This window comes from Oncorhynchus clarkii, chromosome 8 (genome assembly GCF_045791955.1).
Source record: "Oncorhynchus clarkii lewisi isolate Uvic-CL-2024 chromosome 8, UVic_Ocla_1.0, whole genome shotgun sequence".
Classification (NCBI taxonomy): Eukaryota; Metazoa; Chordata; class Actinopteri; order Salmoniformes; family Salmonidae; genus Oncorhynchus; species Oncorhynchus clarkii.
The window spans coordinates 28,246,664-28,262,361 of NC_092154.1; the positions used below are offsets into that span (position 1 = coordinate 28,246,664).

Consider the following 15,698-nt stretch of genomic DNA (forward strand, 5'->3'; position numbering starts at 1 on the left):
GTATGGAGAGTTTTAACAAGCCAGAACAAGGGACATGGATACTACACTGCATGCACTGTATGTAGATGGGGACTTCATTGAGTGAATAGTGTGTGTGTGCGTGCGTGCGTGTTTGCGTGCGCACGGGTGTGTGTGCGCGCGCATGCCTGAGTGTGTGCATTTCTTTATAGAACAGTTGACAAAAGGTGACTTCCTCTATCTGTTCAGGCTGTGGAGGAGAAACTGAAAGACGTGTGTGTGGAGGTCGAGGATCTGGTCCGCGACACCTGGTCTGCAGACACAGTCACCCAGGTCTGCACAGACTTAAACCAACAGGTGACTAACACACACATCGACACAGGCCACAAGTTAACTATGTTTTTTTGTTAGTCAAATATGGTTTTGTTTGTTAATTAACTATGGTTTCATTTGTTAAACTGAGACTCAGCGATATGACGTTGCCACTTGCAGCACCGCAGATACAGTGCCTACCATTACTATTCAGTGCCCTTGGATTTTTTCACATTTTGTTGGTTTACAAAGTGGGGTTGAAATGGATTTCATTTGAGATCAGAAAATTCTATAAATGTCAGTAGTATTGCACTCTGTAAACATGATTTTTGAATGACTGCCCCATCTCTTTATCCCCCACACCCAATTATCTGTATGGTTTATCTGTATGGTCCTTCAGACGAATAGTATATTTCAAGTACAGATTCAACTACAAAGACCAGGGAGCTTTTCCAATGCCTCGCAAAGAAGGGTACCACTGATTGGTAGATAAAAAACGCAGACACTGAATATCCCTTTGAGCATTAGTTATTATTTAGGCTTTGAATGGTGTATCAATACACTCTATCACTACAAATATACATGCGTCCTTCCTAGCTGAGTTTCCGGGGAGGAAGTAACCGCTCAGGGATTTCACAATAAGGCCAATGGTGATTTTAAAACTGTTACCGAGTTTAATGGCTGTGATAGGAGAAAACTGAGGATGGATCAACAACATTGTAGTTACTTTACAATACTAATCCAAATGACAGAGTGAAAAGGAGGAAACCTGTACATAATACAAATTTTCCAAAAATGCATCCTGTTTGCAAACAAGACACTAAAGTAATACTGCAAAAAATGTGGCAAAGGAATACACTTTCCTGAATACAAAGCCATGTTTGGGGCAAATCCAACACAACAGATCACTGAGTACCACTCTCCATATGTTCAAGCATGGTGGTGGCTGCATCATGGATATGCTTGTCATCGACAAGCACTGGGGAGTTTTTCAGGATAAAAAGAAACGGAATAGAGCTAAGTACATGCAAAATCCTAGAGGAAAACCTGGTTCAGTCTGCTTTTCACCGGAGACTAATTCACCTTTCAGCAAGACAATAACCTTAAACATAAGGCCAAATCGACACTGGAGTTGCTTACCAAGAAAACAGTAAATGTTCTGAGTAGCCAAGTTACAGTTTTGACTTAAACCATCTTGAAAACCTATGGTGAGACTTGAAAATGGCTGTCTGGCAATGATCAACAAATAAATTGACAGAGCTTGAAGAATTTTGAAAATAATAATGGGCAAATATTGCACAACCCAGCTGTGCAAAGCTCTTAGAGACTTACCCAACAAGACTCGCAGCTGTAATTGCTGCCAAAAGTGTTTCTAACATGTATTGACTCAAAGGGGGGTGAATACTTATCTGATCATGATAAAAAAAATCAATCAACTTTTTCTCCATTTGAATCCCCACTTTGTAACACAATAAAATGTGAAGAAATCCAAGAGGGGTGAATACTAATGATAGGCCCTGTATTCAGATGAGCATGATGCAAGTCTTTGCTCTCACACAGTCACACAGACTATCTCCGCATCTGCACTGGTGCACTTCACGCTGCTGCAAAGTGATAGCTATGGGGTCAAAACAGAGGAGAAGTTTAGCCTCATACTTCAATGCTCTTAGTTGTTGTGGAAATCGACTCAATATTGCTGTTTACTTTATGCATGATTCTATCTTTACTCATGGTTTTATTTGTTATGTGTGCCCATATAAAAAAAACAAGGAAAACCCACAAAAAATGTAAATTGTATTTTCATGTTGGGTTGAAAGAGAAGCCTGCAAACACTTGAGTCCTCCAGGACCCCATTGCTGTCACATTCCACTGCTCTGGCATGTTATGTGTCATACAATATGATATATAAGGGTTTTACACACTACTGAGCTAAACTGAGTCGAGCAAAACCAAGCTGTACTCAGCAGACCTTGCTACACATCTACCATAGTTTCTGGAACCATACAGAAAAAGTAATTGTGAAAATTAAATATCCAAGCCAACACAGCTTGTTTTGGGTCAGCATGAAAGTGTGAAAAGGGCATTATCAGTATTTTTTCCCAACCCTACAGGTTGGGAGCCTGAGGCCTGATCTCCAGCGGGTGCTGGTTCAGTGGGGCCAGTTTGAGAAGGAGCTGGGTGATGTTTCATTCTACACCACTAAGCTGCGCTGTGGTCTGGAACACAGCAGTGGTCCCTTCCTCTCCTCCCACCAGGTCAAAAGGCATGTGGAGCAGCTACAGGTGAGTGTGATGAAGTTGTCAACCATATAAGAAGAGACATATCAAGGGGCGGTTCCCATAGAAATGCCTGAGCACGCTATCTTAGCATGTCATGACCGCCAAGCTATGTTATCCACATTTAGTGCACACAGTGCGGTACAGCACTCCTTTGAAAGGAAGTCATTTTTGACAAATATGGAAATGTCATTCTGTCACTTTCCCAGCTATTTGTTGAAGACATATTCAGCTATTTAAGAAGCTGACTTAAAGCTAGCTAATGTATTGCGATTCATAGAAAACCTACCAGCAAGGGACAAGTTTGTCATTGGCAACCAGCTAGTTAAAATCCTGCCCTAGTCTGCTAAACAGCCGATACAAGAAGTGCTCGTCAGTTCCGACTCTCTGTTTTGAAACATCTCTGTCTCAAACATTAACCACTGATACAGTACCCGATATTTTACAATCCATTTTAATGGTAGATGAATATGAATGAAAAGATGATTGAAAGAGATACCACAACTCTAACCTTGAGCTACTGTAGACAACCCAAAATTGTGCGTATAGGACATGTGACATAAACACATTGTGTGCCAGATGTATTGGAAAGCCTATATCTTCCTAACATGTAAAGCTACCAAACCTAAATCTCCCATATACAGCGTGCCTCAATACTGTAGGAGATTTTGTCATGAAATGCTGTTTGGTTTGATGAGTTGTAAAGGGAGTGTTTGTTTACACTATGACGTTTCTCTGCCCACAGTGCCTCCAGAAGGAGGCTGGGATGGGGGCGGAGATGTGGACTGCTCTGGACCAGTCGTACGCAGGCTTGTCGGACGCTATCAGTCCTGGAGCGGCCCAACTCCTTATTGAGAGACTTGAGGAGGAGAGAACACAGTCAGTACCACCGCTAACTGGACCTTTTAAAGGGGCAATCAGCAGTTGAAACAATAACAAAGCATCATTCCTGCTCCTGTTCCAGTAAAAAGCTAAGGGATAAGGCTGGAGAAATGTGACGAGACTCAAATTCATAGACAGAGCTATAGATGCAAGAACTGACCATCCATAATATCAAAATTATAGTTTTAACCATGTTTTGTTTACATTTATTTTGTTTACAAACATTGAAATAAAACAAACTTGGATTTGGGGTTCTGATGAGGGTACAACAGTTTAACTAAGCTCATAAGGCATTTACAAGTTATATTCGTCAATAATCAATACATTCAAAAATGGATGTAGAAAATGCAGATTGCCCTTTTAAGGTGGACTTGGCAATTTGACATAATCAAACAGCAGGGTCGTGTTTAGTAAGCACGAAATGGAAGAAAACATATTTAACAATGTGTATATGTATATAACAATAAGAAACACTTGCTTTTGTTTTCCATTGAGAAATCAAACATGGGTTTCAAATACTTAACTCGATTCAAGTACTTTATCTGTGCATGTTTGAGCTTGCCCAGCTTAATTAAAAACAGAAAAACCCCAAAACTGCAAACCCCGCCCATCTGGCACTCCAAGTAGACTCAAACAACGCTCCAAGTACTTGACTCGATTTTTCAAGTATTTCCAACCAAAGTCTGACAGAAAACTGCCAAGACTGCCACTTTAATAGGGAAATTAATGTTTTTTTTGTTGAACTGTGGAAAACACAGGCTTAGGATATCTTATACGTATTGTTCTATGAGATCATCTGCATCAGCTAACAACACTTTTTGTGAATTTTGAAACATTTATGTAATCAAAACAAATAAGTATTTTGTTCGAGCTGGTAAGCCGAAAGCTAACTAGCTTTTTGGTGGACTCGTGTAGAGTAGACTAGTTTGTGTGGTCGGCATAGACTAGTGACGTGAAACATTTTGCGACTAATTTTGTAGTTCCATTTCACTCACAGTTAGCAACTGACTTATTTTTAGCACATGAAGGCTTCATAATTCATAAAGCATGTCATATTGCTTTGTATATGGCTAGTGAAAAACTTTAAAACAAGATGCCTCAGTAAAAAAATATTGGCGGGTAGCCCACTTTGTTGTCGTTTGAAACACAGATTGCCCCTTTATTATGTTTTAAAACTGTCGCCCCCTGTCAGGTGGAAGGCGCTAATGCAGGAGGTGGATGAGGAGCTGCTGAGAACTGGGGATCTGCTGTCGTTCTGGGGGGAGTACAACCGTCTGTACGACCAATGCTCCGTCCGCCTGCAACACCACCAGGAACAGTGGGGGGCGCTGCTCAGCTTCCTGTCGACACCACGCCACTCCACACAGGACCTGGTCGATGCCATCAAGGTGAGTGCCACTGTCACTCGGGTTGGGGTTAATTCTAATTGAAGTTTACTGAGTGTACAGAACATTAGAAACATCTGCTCTTTCCATGACATAGACTGACCAGGTGAATCCAGGTGAAAGCTATGATCCCTTATTGATCCACTTCAGTCAGTGTAGATGAAGGGGAGGAGGCAGGTTAAAGAAGGATTTTTAAGCCTTGAGGCAATTAAGACATGGAATTATGCATGTGTGCCATTCAGAGGGTGAGTGATCAAGACAAAATATTTAAGTACCTTTGAGCGGGGTATGGTAGTAGGTGCCAGGCTCACCGGTTTGAGTGTGTCAAGAACTGTACCGCTGCTGGGTTTTTCAAGCTCAAGAGTTTCGTGTGTGAATCAAGAATGGTCCACCACCCAAATGACATCCAGCCAACTTGACACAATTGTAGGAAGCACTGGAGTCAACATGGGCCAGCATCCCTGTGGAACGCTTTCGACACCTTGTAGAGTCCATGCCACGACAAATTGAGGCTGTTCTGAGGGCAAAAGCGGGTGCAACTCAATATTAGGGAGGTGTTCGTAATGTTTTGTACACTCAGTGTATATATAGCTTCTTCTTTTCAGTTTATTGAGTTGAGTTTAATTTCAGTATACATGGCAGCTGAATTGAGTATACATCAAGAAAAAAACTAAGTAAATGTCAATAAGTGTGTGCGCTAATCTAGAATGTTCAGAAGTCTGGTGTTATTCAGTTCAAGCACTTTGGATGGTAGAGAAAATAGAGTAGAGAAAATATTTATGGTCAGGAGGAGGCAGCATCTCAGTCACAGCCAGGGAGTCAGAAACAGACAGGTCCGTAGCCTCATCATCGCCGACCCCAACGTCCTCTCCGTGCTTTGGGTTTCGTAGATAATTTTCTATTCCTCCAACACTACCATTTGTGCAGCACCCACTTGGGTGATGTCACTGCTGCCACACATTTGGTAACAGTCAGAGTAGTTGACAATCTTCACTACTGCAAGCCATTTCCAGTAATGTAGTCCTCTCCCGTCTCGAGTCACTTGCTTTTGCGATGTTGAGGCATTCAAGCAACAACAGTCCCATTCAAAGCTAATGTTAGCTAGACAAGCCAAACTGACAACAGTCTTCAAACTCATTCAGATACATACATTCTAAATAAAAATGGGTCAAAACACGACTCAGTAAATGATCAGAAACAAAAAGCGGATCAAAAATGAATAAAAAATACTTATAAACAAAAACATTATTATAGAGGTTGCCTCATGGCCAGTGTTGGGGTCGTTACTCAAAACAAATAAAAAATATTACCTATTACTCGTTACTACTTTTAACAATAATACTCTATTTATTACTCCCTGTGAACAGTAATTAGTATTTTCCGCATCCTCACTAAATGTAAACAATGTCACCAACACAAGTAAATATTATTATGTTTTAAGTAGGCTATGTGCATTAGGCCTGCAGATATCAAATCCCAGGGCATTGAGGGCAAGGATATATGAACACTATCTAAGCCTACCTGGACTATGGCATCAGGCAGGCCAGCTGTCATCCGAGAGAGACAGTCCTTTAGTGCCACTGTCTTGGACATCAACATTTCCCAGGTTAGTAGTAGAGTGTCGTAGAAACAGTTATCCTCTCCTTGCAAGATGTCCAATGACACAGTCAGTGGCTTCATGACTGCAATATTCCCTCAGGAATTTATACTCCTGGTCAGTGATGCATTTTACCCCCAGTTGAGAGCAGAGAATGGTCAACTCTGCGATTGGGAAATGCTTTGTTTTAAACGCTTCTACCATTTTTCATCCCCCTCACTAAAAACAGTTAGTAGTACTGGGTGCTTGCGTAAAACAGGAACTTGGTGAGAGGACGTCAACCTCGGGCCGAAAACAATTACATAGAATCCGATTCCCACAACACTGCTTATGGTGCGCCATGGCAAACGCCGTGTATTGAGAAGTCATTTAAAATATATACAGTACCCTTCAAAAGTTTGGACACACCTACTCATTCAAGGGTTTATCTTTGTTTGTTCTATTTTCTACATTGTAGAATAATAGTGAAGACATCCCAACTATGAAATAACACATATAGAAACATGTAGTAACCAAAAAAATTGTTGAACAAATCAAAATATATTTTACATTTTATATTCTTCAAAGTTGTCACCCTTTGCCTTGATGACAGCTTTGTGCACTCTTGGCATTCTCTCAACCAGCGTCACCTGGAATGCTTTGTCAACAGTCTTGAAGAAGTTCCCACATATGCTGAGCACTTGTTGGCTGCTTTTCCTTCACTCTGCGGTCCAACTCATCCCAAACTATCTCAATTGAGTTGAGGTTGGGTGATTGTGGAGGCCAGGTCATCTGATGCAGCACTCCATCACTCTCCTTGTTGGCCAAATAGCCCTTACACAGCCTGGAGGTGTGTTGAAAAACAAATGAGAGTGATGGAGTGCGCAAACCAGATGGGATGGCGTATCGCTGCAGAATGCTGTGGTAGCCATGCTGGTTACGTGTGCCTTGAATTCTAAATAAATCACTGACAGTGTCACCAGCGTAGTACCATCACACCTCCTCCTCCAGGCTTCATGGTGAGAACCACAGATGGTGAGATCATCCGTTCATCTACACTCCGTCTCACAAAGACACGACGGTTGGAACCAAAAATCTCAAATTTGGACTCATTAGACCAACGGACAGATTTCCACTGGTCTAATGTCCATTGCTCGTTTTTCTTGGCCCAAGCAAGTCTCTTCTTGTTATTGGTGTCCTTTAGTAGTGTTTTCTATGCAGCAATTCGACCATGAAGACTTGGTCCATGCAGTCTCCTCTGAACAGTTTATGTTGAGATGTGTCTGTTACTTGAACTTTGTGAAGCATTTATTTGGACTGCAATTTCTGAGACTGGTAACTCTAATGAACTTATCCTCTGCAGCAGAGGTAACTCTGGGTCTTCCTTTCCTGTGGCGGTCCTCATGAGAGCCAGTTGCATCATAGCGCTTGATGTTTTCTGTAACTGCACTTGAAGAAACTTTCAACGTTTTTGAAATTTTCCAGATTGACTGACCGTCATGTCTTGAAGTAATGATGGACTGTCATTTCTGTCTGATTATTTGAGCTGTTCTTGCCATAATATGGACTTGGCCTTTTATCAAATAGGGCTATCTTCTGTATACCACCCCTACCTTGTCACAACACAACTAATTGGCTCAAATGCATTAAGACAGAAAGAAATTCCACAAATGAACTGTTAGTAAGGCACACCTGTTAATTGAAATGCATTCCAGGTGACTGGTTGAGAGAATGCCAAGAGTGTGGAAAGCTGTCATCAAGGCAAAGGGTGGCTACTTTGAAGAATCTCAAATATAAAATATATTTTGATTTGTTTAACACTTTCTTGGTTACTACATGCTTCCATATGTGTTATTTCATAGTTTTGATGTCTTCAAATTAAGATGTCAAAATAAAGAAAAACCCTTACATGAGTAGGTGTGTCCAAACCTTTGACTGGTACTGTATATTTTGAATTATTAAGTTGCCATTTCAGTTTACTTCCTGAATTGACTGACTTCAATTCAAATGGACCCCTACAGTGTCGCAATTACCATATAATTACACGTAGAACACTACAACTGCAACTGAATCCTAGCAACCAATGTCTTATGTCAGATAGCTCAACAATTCCCTGGAGGTCGGTGGGTTCCCCAGATAGCATATGATAGCAAAATGTGTATAATTGCAAGACATTTACTTCAAAGCTGCAAAATGTTCTCTCATCTTCATGCAAAAATGTGAATAAAAGCATGACGTTAGCTATAAAACAGCACATGTAAGTCCCTTCCTAATGGCAAAAAGTGTAGAATTGCATAGAATAGCATTAGATGTTTTTCTATCTGCACCATGGAAAAATGTGTTGAAATGCAGGTTAGTTAGCAAGTTAGCTGATTTTCTTGCAAAAAAATGATGAGAAACGAATTAATTATGAATTAAGGACTGTTACTGTCACTGAAGCTTTCCCATTACTGTCTCCTTCCCTCCCTACCTACCTATGCGCTTGTGTAGGCTGGATCTAATCTATATACAAATAAAGTGCCTTCAGAAAGTATTCACACCCCGTGACTTTTTCCAAATGTTGTTGTGTTACTTCTTAGGGCTAGGAGTCCCGCTAGCGGGACAACTTCCAGTGAAAACTGGAGGGTGCTCAATTCAAAAAAATAATCTTAAATAATATGGATTTTAAACATTTAAGTACTGTCGCGTTAGGGGATTTTGCTATAGGACCATTAAGGTACCCCCATCGAGAGTGAACCAAGTCGTCTCACTCAAGTTCTTATGTCACCCGGCTAACAGGTGACTCACAGGTCCACTGGACTGGTTATGTATCCTGCCCTTTATTCTGAGATCAGCCTTGTGTGGTGCCGTTAGGCTTGTTTCGGGATCCTAGATAATATCAATCAGACTTAGACTACCTCTTGTTTTACTTTCACTTTCCCTTTCCCTGTATGCTCTTATATCTAGACTCACGCAATCTATAACTTGGTTACGATTTACAGTCTATGTCCGTCGACTAATACTACTTGAATATTAATATAGAAGATATCTGTTACAATAAAATGATTATTCTGTCCAAACCGTTATATTGTCTTTTGTGTAGAAACTAGTCTTGTTTTCCTAGATTGGGAGCGTCAGAGGTGTTCTCTCCCCGAGGGTTTTGGGGCTAGTTTATACTTTTTATTCGATGTTTGCAATTCACACAGTAGTCCACGTTATTACAGTTTCTTTTTGGTCCTTAATCTATTACATCAACACTCATCAAAACACTTGAACTCTTAATGCCTCATACATGTATTACAACAAGAGGTTAATTACCTTAGCTGACCTGGCTGGTTCCCAAAGAGTATGTTCTTCAACTCACAATTTCTCTAGAGGTTTTATCCAATCACTCAGTATCTGTTCCTCCTACTAGAAGTTTGTACTATGATTCGCTGAATCTTGTTAAAAGGCTGTGTCGAGATCAAGACCCTTCGTAACACCACTGATGCTGTGTATCGACTCCAGTTACGGAGTGGATATATTAAGCAATGGCAGTGTACAGGGTAGTTGTCTCTGTTCGTCTCTTTACAAAATCCAGAAATCACAAGTTACAATTGTTCTAGAGTATGAAAGTCAGATATTACCTTTTGGGGTGATGATAGGTTTAAATATCACGAGCTGCCTGTCAGTGATAAGTCAAGTAGATCTATCATGCCCTCTTAATGAAGGCATTCTTCTTATATACTCTTTTCGGGACCATGTCAGCCTTAGCGCTGACTCACATTCTAATCTTGCGGCGAGCTATTCCTGTAAAGGGTCAGTGTGATATGTCAGTGTGATAGGATCAGTGTGATATGTCACTGTGAAGATATTACTAATGACAGTGTCTATGCATCCTCTAAGCCCAACTCTTGCATCAAATTAACCCAGTCACATTCTACTGTTGGTTTAGCTTTTTCTTGTTTTGTCGATGACTCGCCTTCTTCCTCATCTGGGGGCGGTACTTGAACGTAAGGTATCTCATCGAACCAGTTATTTGGCTCCTACTTAAGAGGCGGAGCCAGTGGTGAAGGTGTGGGCGGATACAGTTAAGGAGGTGTCATCAGAGCCCTTTTTTGTGCTACCGCATCAGTACATATAAGTGTCTTATATCGGCTGAAAGATTAAATTCTTGTTAATTTAACTGCACTGTCTGATTTACAGTAGCTATTACAGCGAAAACATGCCATGCGATTGTTTGAGGACGGCCCCTCACATCAAAATATTTTTCCACCGGCACAGGTTTCATACATTCACAAATAACGATTAAATATTCACTTACTTTTGGGAGATACCAAAAATATTTTCGGCCTACGCTGGTGTGGAATTATCCAATAGCAACAATGGGCCATGCTGTGCCTTGCGTGTGTGCGTGTGTGAGTGAGTGCATGTATGTGTGTTCTCCTCTACCACATACCTGATCCTGCAGACCAAGAAAAATAATATTCAATATTATTATTTTGTAATCAGTGAGCAACCTATCTTCCACTCGCTCCATTAGAGCACAACCCATTCGTCATCTGTGCCTACTTGAAAAAGCACTCATATACTTTTAATTAAAATACTCAGCTGTTTTGCTATGTGAATTCAAGACAAGGAGGATGTTTCCCTCTGAATTTGAGACCCAGAAAACACAAGAATATGCAGAGAAAAACAAAGCAAATACTGTAGTAGCGTTGTCCCTAAGCTGATCCTAGAACTGTACCTAAGGGCAACTTCTACCCGTATCATGTATGTCTTACATACAGTGATTTTCACCCTATGGGGTATAGGGGCGCATTTTTTTTTCAAGCAATAACAAACATGAACCAACTAATCAAGGGCTTGGTGATAAGTTCACTAGTGGCAGGTTAGTCATGCAAGTGTTAGAACAAAAATCTGCAGCCCTAGTGAATTGGCAATGTCTCACACATTTATGGCAGTAGCATCTCACGTGTGTGTGTGTTTGTGTGTGTGTGTGTGTGTGTGTGTGTGTGTGTGTGTGTGTGTGTGTGTGTGTGTGTGTGTGTGTGTGTGTGTGTGTGTGTGTGTGTGTGTGTGTGTGTGTGTGTGTGTGTGTGTGTGTGTGTGTGTGTGTGTGTGTGTGTGTGTGTGTGTGTGTGTGTGTGTGTGTGTGTTTTCCAGCATCAGCAGGTTGGCTTTGAGGATGTTCAAGGCAGTCTGGGCGAAGTCCTAGAAGCCTCCAAGCCTCTGATTGGACAGGCGGAGCCACTTGTCGCCGCCATCGTTCAATCAAAGTCCATGTTGTTGTCACGTGACCTGGTGCTGCTGGGCCAGGCGTTGTCAGGGAAACGTGCACGGCTTCAGGTGAGAGGGGAAAGCCATGTATAAAATGTAAATATATAAAATAGAACAAACAGATTTGATTGTAAATATTGTGGAAAAATTTTAACATCAACATTGATGGATTTATACAACAAAATTAATGTATAGACATTTTATGAATGTATGTTCCAAAAATATATTGTATGCTGAACAAAATTGGGAAATGTAATTATTTCATACTTATACAATTTCTCAGAGAAAACGATTTAGTTTAAACAAGTAATAATAATAAAATAAAACAAGATAGGTGTCAAAGTTATTGGCACCCCTGTTTTCAATACTTTGTGTACCCTCTCCTTGCGAGGATAACGGCACTCAGCCTTTTTCTATAATGCTTTATGAGATTGGAGAACACATTGGGAGGGATCTTTTACCATTCCTCACAGAATCTTTGCAGATCTTTGATATCCTTCAATCGGCGCTTATTGACTGCCCTCTTCAATACAAACCAAAAGTTTCCAATGGGGTTCAAGTATGGACACTGCAAAATGTTGCTTTTGTGTTCAATTAACCATTTCTTTGAGATTGTAATGTGTGCTTGGAGTCATTGTCTTGTTGGAAGATTCACTTGTGCCAAGTTTCAGACTCCTGGTGGAGGCAACTAGGTTTTTGGCTAAAATGTCCTGGTACTTGTTAAGGTCAACAGCATCATGAACTCTACCAAGGCCCCAGGACCAGTCAAAGCAAAACAGCCCCATAACATCAAAAATCCACCACCATATTTTACAGTAGAAATGAGGTTATTTTCTGCATATGTATCCTTCTTTCGACGCCAAACCCACCAGCTCTATTTAAGTCTCATCTGACCATAACACTCATTTCCAATTCAAGTACCAATGCCATTTAGCAAATTCCAGGCTTTTTTATGGCAGCCATTCCAAATAGCCTATTGGCATGAAGGTGGCTTCCAATAGTAGATTTGGAGGCTGAGGGACCCCAAAATGCTGTAATTCTCCAACTATGGCCCTTGGATTTTTCTTTCCCTCCCAAACGATCTTCCTCACTATTTGTGGGGACAAGATATACAGCGTGCATTTCAGAAAATATTCAGACCCTTTAACTTTTTCCACATTTTGTTACATTACAGCCTTATTCTAAAATGGATTCAATTGTTTTTTCCCCCCATCTATCTACACACATTACCCCATAATGACAAAGCAAAAACAAGTTTTTAGATTTTTTGAATATATATTCAAAATAAAAAACGGAAATATCACATTTACACAAGTATTCAGACCCTTTACGCAGTACTTTGTTGAAGCACCTTTGGCAGTGATTACAGCCTCAAGTCTTCTTAGATATGACGCTACAAGCTTGACACACCTGTATTTGGGGAGTTTATCCCATTCTTCTCTGCCCATCCTCTCTAGCTCTGTCAGGTTGGATGGGGAGCATCTATGCAAAGCTATTTTCAGGTCTCTCCAGAGATGTTCGATCGGGTCTACGGTCCTGATGCAGGTTTTCATCAAGGATCTCTCTGTACTTTGCGCCTTTAATCTTTCCCTTAATCCTGACTAGTCTTCCAGTCCCTGCCACTGAAAATCATCCCCACAACATGATGCCACCAGCATGCTTCACTGTAGTGATGGTGCCAGGTTTCCTCCAGATGAGGCACTGGTTTCATTGGTTTCATTAGAATAGAGAATCTTGTTTCTCATGGTCTGAGAGTCCTGTTGGTGCCTTTTGGCAAACTCAAAGTGTGCTGTCATGTGCCTTTTACTGAGGGGTGGTTTTCGTCTGGCCACTCTACCATAAATTACCTGATTGGTGGAGTGCTGCAGAGATGGTTGTCCTTCTGGAAGGTTCTCCCATCTCCACAGAGGAACTCAGGAGCTCTGTATGAGTGATCATCGGGTTCTTAATCACCTCCCTGACCAAGGCCCTTCACCCACCATTGCTCAGTTTGGCTGGGTGGCCAGCTCTAGAAAGTGTATTGGTGGTTCCAAACTTCTTCCATTTAAGAATGATGGAGGCCACTGTGTTCTTGGGGACTTTCAATGCTGCAGAAAGGTTTTGTGACCCTTCCTCAGATCTGTGCCTCGACACAATCCTGTCTCGGAGCTCTACGGAATAATTCCTTCGACCTCATGGCTTGATTTTTGCTCTGACATGCACTGTCAACTGAGGGACATTATATAGACAGGTGCCTGTCCTTCCAAATCATGTCCAATCAATTGAATTTACCACAGGTGGACTCCAATCATCTCAAGGATGATCAATGGAAACAGGATGGACCTGAGCTCAATTTTGAGTCTTATAGTAAAGGGTCTGAATACTTATGTAAAAAATAAGGTATTTCTGTTTTTTAATACATGTGTAAAATATCTTAATGCCTGTTCTCACTTTGTCATTATGGGGTATTGTGTGTAGATGAAACAAACAAAACAAATAAACAATTTTAGAATAAGGCTGTAACGTGACAAAATGAGGAAAAACATGCATGTACATGCATCCTTAACCAGGCAAATTTACCAGTGGTTTTAAACGTGGCAATTGTTGCTCTAACTGTGGTAAGTGGTATATTTGTTTTTTCTGTTGGTTTTTTATACCCATTGCCTGAGTACTATCATTTGTCTCTTTTCATTAGTGAGTTCTTTTCCTTTCCCCATGCTGATGGATGAGAAAGGGATTTTACATGCGTGTTACCACATTTTTATACCCCAGTGAAACAGGAAACCATGGAAGCCACAATACAGTTCCTTAAAATTAGATTAACTTAAATATAGTAGAATGTTAATGCAGATGTAATTTAGTTTGATTTTATTTATAATAATCTTTAGGTTAGGGTTTGTTGTTGCATACAATATAGCTCAGTGTTTGTTTCTTTTATCGTATTTTTTGCTCATCAAAGGTGGCAATTATTTTGGACTTCACTGTATGTGTTTGTGTGTTTGCTTACAGGAGGATTTGGATCAGCGCCACACAATTAGCACTAGTATGGATTCACTGGAGCTGCAGACCGAGGCTTTGCGTCACATGCTCACTTCTGATGTCTGCAGCATGGACAGTGTGAAGGTGAGTCAGACAACACACACGCATGGACACACACACACACACACATACTCATATTTATTCATTGCTCCTTCAGTCTGCTCTGATGGCGCTGAGCCATCTGCATCCTGCCCTGGATGACCTCACTGAGGCAAGCCTTTCTGTGACCCTGGATGGCCTAGAAGCAGATAGACTGAAGTCCCTGACCAGGAAGTGGGCGCAGGCCCTCTACTGTGCCTCCCATATGAACAGGTAAGTGGGCCAATTGTTTACATATCTACTGTAGGATCAGCCTCCTCTCCCCCAATCCTTACCTTAACCATTAGCGGGGAAAGTGCAAAACTGACCCAATATCAGCTGGGGGTTTTTTTTTGGGGGGGGGGGGTACAATTAACATTATTTCCCAAGAATAAACGTAAGGGATTTTACTGAATAATTGGACATGTATTGTGTGTGATTTGGTCTGTTTGTGTGTTTGTGTACTTACACGTGTGTGTGTGTGCTCAACAGAAAATTGCAAGCTGAGGCCCAGCTCTCCCAGAGCCTTCAACAGAAGTGGGACAGCTGGGAGGGCTTCCAGGAGAAGATGGAGGAGGACTTGGCCCCAGACGTTTCTGGAAACTACTCCGGCCTCCGTGAGCAACTGGCAATCCATCAGGTCCATTACCCTTTTTTAAAAATAAAATCTTCTCCCATTGTTCTAATCTTCAGATAATCTTCTCAATCATTATGGCTGGCATTGTATCACCACCCATCTCTTAGAGGTCCTGAATAAGATATATATATATTTCAGATTGTATTGAACAGACAGCGAGAGAGGATGAAAGTGGGGAAAGATAGTGAAAGGATGTGTCGAAGGCCAGTAGGCCAGATTCTAACGCATGGCGGCACTGTAGACATACATGTCTGCTAGAGGCTGCAGCATTACCGATAGACCAGCCAGGAGACTAAGATATATTTTTTATAAAAATTAAACAATATAAAGAAAATCAA

General features: G+C 41.1%; 1 protein-coding gene across 13 annotated transcripts in view; it reads left to right on the plus strand.

The window, feature by feature from the left end:
- LOC139415226 (spectrin repeat containing, nuclear envelope 2a) overlaps positions 1-15,698 on the plus strand; it is a 226,507-nt gene that overhangs the window by 155,228 nt on the left and 55,581 nt on the right. For all 13 annotated transcript variants that reach the window (XM_071163142.1, XM_071163152.1, XM_071163147.1 and 10 more), the window contains 8 exons: positions 208-315; positions 2,382-2,552; positions 3,292-3,425; positions 4,621-4,816; positions 11,514-11,696; positions 14,616-14,729; positions 14,803-14,957; positions 15,216-15,363. In XM_071163142.1, coding sequence (XP_071019243.1) covers positions 208-315; positions 2,382-2,552; positions 3,292-3,425; positions 4,621-4,816; positions 11,514-11,696; positions 14,616-14,729; positions 14,803-14,957; positions 15,216-15,363 — 1,209 coding nt within the window. The remainder of the gene's footprint in view (positions 1-207; positions 316-2,381; positions 2,553-3,291; positions 3,426-4,620; positions 4,817-11,513; positions 11,697-14,615; positions 14,730-14,802; positions 14,958-15,215; positions 15,364-15,698) is intronic.